The sequence below is a fragment of the Nematolebias whitei genome, chromosome 14 (genome assembly GCF_014905685.2).
Source record: "Nematolebias whitei isolate Nwh7 chromosome 14, NemWhi1, whole genome shotgun sequence".
Taxonomy (NCBI): domain Eukaryota; kingdom Metazoa; phylum Chordata; class Actinopteri; order Cyprinodontiformes; family Rivulidae; genus Nematolebias; species Nematolebias whitei.
In genome coordinates, this window is record NC_056511.1 from 24,304,683 (window position 1) to 24,314,420 (window position 9,738).

General features: G+C 37.6%; 1 protein-coding gene across 1 annotated transcript in view; it reads left to right on the forward strand.

Annotated features, from left to right (window-relative positions):
- pdha1a (pyruvate dehydrogenase E1 subunit alpha 1a) overlaps positions 1-9,216 on the forward strand; it is a 42,416-nt gene extending 33,200 nt beyond the window's left edge. Inside the window, exon 11 of the mRNA XM_037687428.1 lies at positions 8,627-9,216. Coding sequence (XP_037543356.1) covers positions 8,627-8,791 — 165 coding nt within the window. The 3' untranslated portion in view covers positions 8,792-9,216. The remainder of the gene's footprint in view (positions 1-8,626) is intronic.
- Positions 9,217-9,738: the final 522 nt, after the last annotated feature.

Genomic DNA, 9,738 nt, shown 5'->3' on the forward strand with positions numbered 1-9,738 from the left:
GGCAGATGCTGTTTCAAGACTAATATGATCTAACAGAAGATTTTTATACTGATTAATGCTAAGATTATTTTTATTTTTTCCAATTCAGGAGTATGGTTTTCTTTGCGATGCATAAGGCAGTGAAAATCATGCGACATGTATTTTTTTCCAGGGTAACATCTTCCAAGATAGCCAATAAGCAAACAGACGGAGAGAGTGGAATATTACATTTCAGACATTTAGACAAGTCTTCACAAACCTGGACCCAGAACCTCTGAACTGGTGGGCAGAACCAGAGTGCATGGATATAATCATCAGGAATATTGCCTGTGCACTGTGAGCAGTTGTTAGATGATGTAAATCCCATCCTAAACATTCGCTGACCTGTATAATGTACTCTATAAAGAACTTTATACTGTATTAATTGTAAGTTGGAGATTCTAGTCATTTTAAATGTTCTTAAACATATTTGAGACCAGGTGTTTTGGTCAAAATTGATTGATAAATCTGACTCCCATTTTGCAACAGGTAACATTATGGAGTCATTGATTCTAGACAATTTCTTGTATATTTTAGATAATAATTTGGGGGATTTAAGATTAAGGAACTCTAACACACATATTGGTGTTTCTAACAAAGTTTTATTAAGCTTAAATTTCTTTTTTATGATAGACTTAATTTGTTGATATTCTAAGAAGTATTTATTTTCAATGTCAAATCGTATTATTAAATTATTAAATGGAATAAAGTCTACACCTTCATATATGTGTTCCAGACGTTCAATTCCCTTGACTCTCCAACCTGGGAAATTTAACATATTATTTTCTTGTAGGATGTCAGGATTGTTCCAGATGGGTGTATGTCTACAGGGGAGTAGTGAAGATTTTGTCGTTTTCAAATACTCCCACCATGCTGTCAGAGAAGAGCTAATACTGATGCTTTTAAAGCAAACATGTCTTTTTATATTTGTGCTAATAAACGGTAGATCTGAAATCTTAATATTATTGCATAAAGTTTGTTCTATGTCTATCCAAGTTTCATCTAATGTATTCGGATTTAACCACTTTGAGATATATTGTAACCTATTGGCTAAATAGTAGTGATAGAAGTTGGGAAGTTCTAATCCTCCGGTATCTTTAGATTTCTGTAATGCTTTTAAGCTAATACGTGGAGTTTTGTTTTTCCAAAGGAATTTAGATATCAAAGAGTCCAGTGACTTAAACCATTCAGTTGAAGGTTTATTTGGAATCATTGAGAATAAATAGTTTATTCTCGGCAGGACCATCATTTTTACTGAGGCAACTCTTCCCATAAGTGATATGGGCAGAGATTTCCATCTAGTAAGATCATCTTCAATGTTCTTTAAAATTGGGATATGATTCAATTTTATTAAGTCTTCCAATCTAGGAGAAATATTAATGCCCAAGTATGTAATGTTACCTGATTGTAGTCGTTCATTGAGAGAAGTATTAAACACGCAGTTTATTGGAAGAGCTGTAGATTTTGACCAATTTATAGAATAATCAGAAACTTTTGAGAACGAGTTTATTAATTCGATAACATTAGATATTGAATTTTCTGTGTTCTGAAGAAAAAGTAAAACATCGTCAGCGTAAAGACTAATTTTATGTTCTATATTTCTACACAGTATACCTTTAATATCAGCAGTTTGTCTTATTGCTGCTGCTAAAGGTTCAATAAAAATAGCAAATAGTGCTGGTGAAAGTGGACATCCCTGCCTGGTCCCCCTCTGTAAACAGAAGCTTGAAGATATTTGATTATTTGTCCTGACACATGCTCTTGGTGAGTTATATAATATTTTTAACCAATTAATGAAATGGTCCCCAAAACCAAATTTACTCAATGTAGCAAATAAAAATTTCCAGTTTACCCTATCAAATGCTTTTTCTGCGTCCAAAGACAAAATAGCTGTTTCAATATTTTTACTATATGAATACTCTATTAAATTATATAATCTGCGTGTGTTTGTGGTTGAGTGTCTTCCTTTTATGAATCCAGTTTGGTCAGGATGAATAATGAGAGGAATTATTTTCTCTAATCTTTTAGAGAGGACTTTACTAATTATTTTAACATCCACATTAATAAGAGAGATGGGGCGATAACTGGTAGGTAGTACTGGGTCTTTGCCTGGTTTTAATAGTAGACTAATGTTGGCTGAATTCATATGTGTTGGAAATCTGCCATTTTCTTCAGACTCATGTAGCATTCTGTGAAATATTGGTTCCAGGATGTTCCAGAACTCTTTATAAAATTCTGCTGGATATCCATCTGGGCCTGGAGATTTCTTATTAGGCATGTTTTTAATGGCTTCACGGAGTTCATCTGATGTTAATGGTGAGTCTAGTTCTGAAGATCGACTACTGTCTAGTTTTGGAAGTATTACTCTCTCCAAGAATTGATTAATATCTTCATCTGTTGGATTTATTTGTGTAGTGTATAGAATTTTATAGAAATCTCTAAAAACACTATTTACTTTTTCCTCGTCATAAGTTATGTTACCATTTGTGTCTTTAATACCATATATAGACGTTTTTTCTTTATTTAATTTGAGTTGATTAGCTAAAAAGCTACCTGATTTATTACTGTGTTCAAAATGTTCTAAGCGAAGTCTTTGTACCAAGAATTTGTTTTTTTTGTCAATACATTCATTTAGTTCTAATTTTATCTTGCGTAGTTTTTTCTGTGTTTCCTCTCCTTGTAAACTTTCTAATAATTTGATAGATTTCTCTAATTCCTCAATACGTTTATTTTCTTTTTTCTTTTTGTTTGTTGCGTAGGATATTATTTTCCCTCTCATAACTGTTTTCCCAGCCTCCCAGAGTGTACACGCTGATGTTCCTGGCAAGTCATTAAACTCTAAATACGATGTCCATTCATTTTTAAAGTATTGTATAAATTCTTCATCCATAAGCAGTGAGGTATTTAATCTCCAGTTTATACTTTTTGGGATTTCTTTCTTATTATCTAAATTTAAAGTAACTGGTGCATGATCGCTGACAGCAATAGGGTGTATCTTAGTGTCTGAAATGTTGGTCAGCAATGAGTTGCTGATTATAAAATAATCCAGACGAGAGTAAGAGTGATACACATGTGAAAAGAAAGAATACTCTTTGCTATTAGGGTGAAGAGACCGCCATGCATCGCAGAGTCCATAATCACTCATGTACTGTTTAACTACATTTATGGATTGCCAACTGCGTTGAGCTCCTACTGCATTCAGCCTGTCTATTTTGTTATCTAGACCAAAGTTAAGATCACCTCCCAGTACCAGCGAGCAATCCATGTGATTTGATAGAGTAGAGAAGAGATCATGAAAAAAAACGGCATCGTCCACATTTGGCCCATATAAGCTAACAATACAATATTTTTGACTGAGTATGGATAATTTTAATATTATATATCTACCTTGCGGGTCTATAACTGTGTCTAATATTGTGAAGTTCACATTTTTATGTATTAATATTGCTACTCCTCTCTGTCTTGAGTTATAGCAGGCTGAAAATACATGAGGAAACTCAGGAGATTTTAGCTCATCCACAGTTGACGGTAATTTATGAATCTCTTGGAGTAATACAACATCTGCCTTTAATCTTTTAATCTGGCTAAAGATTCTATTTTTTTTATGTTGGCTACCGGCTCCATTAATATTCCATGTGACAAACCTTAAGATGCCCATATTTGTGCTTGTGAAAATATAATTAAACCACACCCATTATCACAAATATCAAAAATAGTAAAACACCCAGACAATAACATAATCCTTAATGATTGATTATTTATGATTTATAGATAAACTAAGTGCTGTTTTTGAAGGTTTATCAGTGTGGTTCTCCCGTGTCGTGTTGGCGATTTTCAAAGCGGCATGCTTCTCATTTTTTATCTTTGTGAAGTTCTCCCACACTTTGGAGGACTTGGGTCGAACAGTTTTCGCTGCGTTGGTCATTTGTAAAATTTACTTAAATTTCCTTTGAAAACACTGTCTCTGCTTTGCTCGCCCCTCGCTCTGTTCAACTCGCGTTGCAGTTTTTTTTTTCAAACTTTATTTAGTCAGTCAGCATTGACAATGAACTGCCCGTGAACAAAACGAAACGACTCCGCAGCGCCGTGAAAGATGCATAATCGCGCAATACAACGAATCAATAACGAAATTCGTTGCCAGCGCTTTTAATCATCGATTTTTATCGATTCGTTGTTGCAGCCCTAATCTTATGCCTTTTTATCAAAGCCATTTGCACATTTGCATTTAACCTTCATTCTTCCTTTGACGATCAGCCTTTACCATTCTGTAGTGGACTAGGCCTCCGACCAAAACCTGCCTCTGAGGACCTTCATGGGACAGGAACTGTTATTTCATTGATTTGAATCCAGAAATACAAATTAGCTCATCCAGAGACTGTCTAATTGTATCCTGAAATAATCAATTGAAAGAACACTCTTCTTTTATATTATCATCACTATTTTATAATATCTTGATAAATCAAAAGTGTGTTTAGTTCATACCATTTTTAAATGTTGAAGTGAACCACTTATTTTAAATCAACTGTGAAACAGTATTAATGATTTTTTAATCCTTATTTATTAGAAATCAAGTTACATGTCTATTTTACAAAGTAATTATGCATTTCTGATCTTCTGTCTGAAATGAGAAGTAGTGATGTCGGTCAAAAGTCGGAGACAGTCAAAAACAAGTTGTTAGAACGGGCTGTCGTGTTTTTAAAACTCTCAGACAGTAAATAAGAAAACTGGCACCTGCAGTGTTTCTCACTTCGCCAAAACATTTCTCTGTAACTAACCATCTCAAAACATTCCTGCTGTTTTCTTGACTTGTAATGACCCTCTGACATCACTAGAACCACACCCCGGTTGGTTGCTTCAACCAATCAGGACGTACTAAAGTGACCGGAAGCAGAACTCTTTAAAAGTCGACACTTCCTGTAACTATTCATGTCTGGAGTAGTTCTGGAGTGATATTCTGGGAGAGTTCTAGCTGTTCTGGAGTTCTGGAGTTTTTCCACTGCTGAGTGGAACTTCGGACTCCATTTTCCAGTCTGATGGAGCCATCCATCTCTGCAGGAGCCACGACGCCTCACTGTGGCTCCACCAGGCGAATGCCCTACAACTTCTGAGGAAGTTTGTTCTGTTGAACGGAGTATCTCACGACTTCTGCTGAGTCGCAGCTGCCCTGAGGAGACGCTGAAAGGTAGCGTGCTAGACCTCTTGACCGTAGCGGACCCATCCTCTGCCAAGGTAAAGAGTCGTTGCGAGCTTCATGCACTAAGTGGACTGCGGGCGAGCTGCGTTTGAAAGGAGCGTGTTGTTCTGGTCCACAGACATACATCTTCCTTCAACATCTTCCTTTAAATTCCTCCATTTTTTCTATCTTTAAACTTCTATCTTGCCATCATTAATCTAGATGCCTTCAGAAATGTCTGTTATTTTATTAAGTAAAACGTGCCAAGTTTTATTAATCAGAACCAGATTAGTCTAATCAAGTGTACAATGTTTTGATGTTAAATTTTGATTCTGTTCAATAAATGACCACATTTATTTTGATGGGTCAAAGAAAATTAACATCTCATGTCACTGATTAAACCATCTACGCACAGTTATCTCTGTCACATGGCTGTAATTAGCTCGAAAAAGAGAGAACTCGTTATTTAAATATAATTGTAGTGAAGCTCCAAAGCTAACCTAGCCCTTAGGACACTACAATTCCAAGTTTTTGAAAGAGGTTTTTTAATTCTGTGGGTTTCTGTATTTTAACATTTTTAAACTCCTGCCTTTGTCTAGGAATTGTCCCTGCCGCATTTAAACATGCTGTGGTTAGGCCCCTTCTTAAAAAAACCTCACCTAGACCCATCACTTTGATCAAATTTTAGACCTATTTCTCATCTGCCTTTTTTTAGCTAAAGTCTTAGAAAAAGTTGTTTTTATGCAGTTACAACCTGTTTTAGAAAACCATGGTATTTATGAAACATTTCAGTCTGGATTTAGAACCCATCATTCTACCGAATCAGCCCTGTTAAAAGTCTATAATGACATTTCCATGTCCATGGATGCCAAGTGTCCCGTTGCTCTGGTGCTGCTGGACCTTACAGCTGCGTTTGACACAGTGGACCACGCTGTCCTGTTGTCTCGTCTCCAACATTATGTTGGAATATCTGGTACAGCACTCAAGTGGTTCACTGCCTATTTGACCAACAGAACATTCTCTGTCATGCTGGATAATCTGTCTTCCTCCACTGCCCCTCTCTCTTGTGGTGTGCCACAGGGTTCTATTCTTGGTCATGTCCTCTTCTCATTGTACATGCTGCTCCTTGGATCAGTGATAACCAGACATCATTTTTCTTTTCACCGCTATGCTGATGATGTACAAATTTATTTACCAATGAAACCTAAAAACAGTAACCTTCTCACACCTTTCGCTGACTGTATTGCCGACATTAAACAGTGGCTTCATCGTAATTTTTTGTTTTTAAACTAATTAAAGACAGAAGGCATCTTCTTTGGTGATGATGCTCCTTGTAACTTTGGTGCTCTGACATCTACGTTCAGACCCACAGTTAAAAACTTGGGGGTGACATTTGATAAGGACTTAAAGTTTGATGAACAAAAATCCTCTGTAGTCAAGGCCTGTTTTTATCAGTTACGTCTTTTATCCAAAGTTAAGCCTTTTTTAAATCGTTCTGATTTGGAAAAGGCCATTCATGCTTTTATAACTTCAAGGCTCGACTACTGCAATTTCCTATATGCAGGAATCTCCCAATCCTCCATTAGACGCCTGCAATTGGTCCAAAATGCTGAGCTCGACTTTTAACCAACGCCTCCAGACGTGAGCACATCACCCCTGTTTTATTTTCTCTCCACTGGCTTCCAGTCAATTTTAGAATTAAATTTAAAATTTTATTCTTCACTTTTAAAGCTCTCAATGGTCTTGCCCCATTGTATCTGACTGATCTTGTAGATGTCCGTGAATATAGGAGAACACTGAGATCATCTAATACATTTCTACTCTTTGTCCCAAAGTCCAACTACAAACGATGGGGTGACCATGCCTTTTCGGTTGTTGCACCCAGACTCTGGAACCAGCTACCTCTGGACTTGCGCTCCATCACTGATATGGAGCATTTTAAATCTAATCTTAAAACCTTTTTATTCAGGCAGGCTTTTAATACCTACTAGTTCTTTGACAATCTTGCTATGTTTTAATTGTTTTTGTTTTTAACTGGCTGATTTTTTTTATTCTTATTTGTTTGCTTTTAACTTCTGTATTGTGCAGCACTTTGTGCACCTTTTGGCAGCTGGAAAGGGTTCTATAAATAAAGTTTGATTGATTGATTGATTTTATCTTTAACCTTTTACCTTTAACATTCAGCCCTTAACCTTCCGTTTTGATGGTGTCTCATCTTTTCTTTTTCTGCTTGACCTCGACGAAGGCAAACGCTGTTCCTCCTGCTCCTGCTTCCCTCCTGTTTCTGCTCTTGGTCCTGTGAACCTTATAGGAGCCTCTCTTTACATATCAAATTATAAATTATGGATTTGATCAGCTGGTCTCTCAACGCAATTGATCGAATTTTCGCGACGAGAAGACGGGGAGAAGGAGAGCCCTCCTGCCCTGACAGGACACTCGCAGCTGGATACACGATGGATTCCTGGGGGCAGTGGAAGATCGTGTGTCTGTCCATATTTTCGGTTGAGGATGTAGAAGACGTGCACATAATTGGATTTATGATAACAGGATTTCTGCTTTTTGGAGTTGGTGGTTGCCTGGCATATCGACAAATACAACAAACGTTGGCAGCTGTTCTGGCCATTGTGAGGCTGCCCAGCTTGCGTGAAGGAATGTGCCGTGCTGTCAACACTCAGACTCAGATGCTGTGTGAACTGAGCCGTAAGCTGAACGTGGTTTCTGAGAATCGCAGGCCACTTGCAGCTCCTGAAACTCGCTGGTGGGAGGGAATTGACCTTGGAGAAGCTATAAGCTCGGCCCGGCGGTGCTGACCATAAAAATTTGGCTGTTTGGAGTCTCCTTTGAGACATACCAGTAGAACTATAAGGCAAACAGAAATTAACCAGAGTCAGCCTGACCCATAACAACTGTTATCTGACGGCTCTCCCATGTTGGCCTTGAATTGGCCAACAATCTCAAACTCTCCTGGATGTTATGTGAACAAGAAGCTCTGCTCCCCCACTCCCTACGCCTTCCCGAGGACATCTGTGGATCTGTGTCAGAGCTGAGCCAGCTGATAAACACTGCACCAGCTCTTACCCAGACTATGGCTGGAGGAGAACTATCTGGTAGTGTCCACGGACTTACCTCCCCTCAAACTCAACGCCGTCATCGGCCTTCCTCATGCATATGTATTGTAATATCAATATGGTGCTATTTTTATGCTGAGTTTTTTTTTTTTTTTTCAACTTTCACACTGTGTTCTGTCAAGGACACAGGCGTTGTGTTTCTCTTTTCCTTATATCAATGAAAATGGCAGCGCCTCCAACAAGGCCACAGCCTCAGACACCTCCGTCTACCCATGTTTGTTTGTTTGTTTTTCTTGGACGGGTTATACTGAAATGTAATTTTGTTGTGCTTCGGTGCGGTGACAATAAAACTGATTCTGATCTGCAGGAGATCGATGTGGAGGTGAGGAAGGAAATCGAAGATGCTGCTCAGTTCGCCACCACGGATCCTGAACCCCCTCTGGAGGAATTGTGCAACCACATCTATCACAACAACTCGCCGACCGAGGTGCGCGGCACCAACCCGTGGGCCAAGCTCAAGTCCATTAGCTAAAGTTCAAGTTGAATCGTCAAGCCAAAACCATACTGTCACAGGTGCACACATCCCATAATGCACCACAAACATCAAAAGCGTCAGCCATTAATTTACTTCCACCTTTAACTGACGGGCCTCATTTACAAAAATGTTCTGAGGATTAAACTACCATTAAAATGTAAATGTTCCCTTCAGTTCTACTCAAACTACTCTGACTCTGACTCTGAGTAGTGTCACCGTTAAAGAAGCTACTGCCTGATTTTCACTTTCCTCACTTAATTTAATTTAATTTTTTATGCCCTTTAAAGCAGATTCTATCCTGAACTGATATTTCCATAAAAACGTTAATTAGAAAAAAAAAAAAACTGTTGACCTCAAGTGCATTAATGGTCATTGTTGCCACAGATTGGTTATTTTTTTATTAAACATCATATTGAGCCAAATTATCTTTGTTTTAGAGTTTTAATTGTAAATCTATTAAATTTGAGAGGTCCTGGAAGATTATTTGAGCTCATGACTTTCCTGTAAAAGTTATAAATAGAAACATGAGTTATAGAAACATGAGTTCTCTATTTATTTAAGTTTTATTTTGCCAGCATTGAGTGTTGTTTTTGTAAATCTGGCTCCCTGGGAGTGTGGGTTGTATCTTCTGGATTTGCTTTCTGATGTTAAGCTCTGATTTTTAAGGGCGGTTAAGTATATATCATCTGTAACTCAAAAACAAGGCAACCTGTAAACGTTTTACTCTGTAAGTGATAAATAATTCAACGTGACATAATCAGTTTGTGTCATCTTTTCATGTTCAGTGTGGTTGCCAAAATCTGTATTCTCAAATCAACCACGTGCCTGACAGATCTGTGCTTTAGTCCCACTGTTAGCTGAATTAATGGTTCTGTTATTTTACAAATACTCCTGTACTTCATTAGGTTTTCACAAAAGCTCATTTAATATCTGACATATGCATT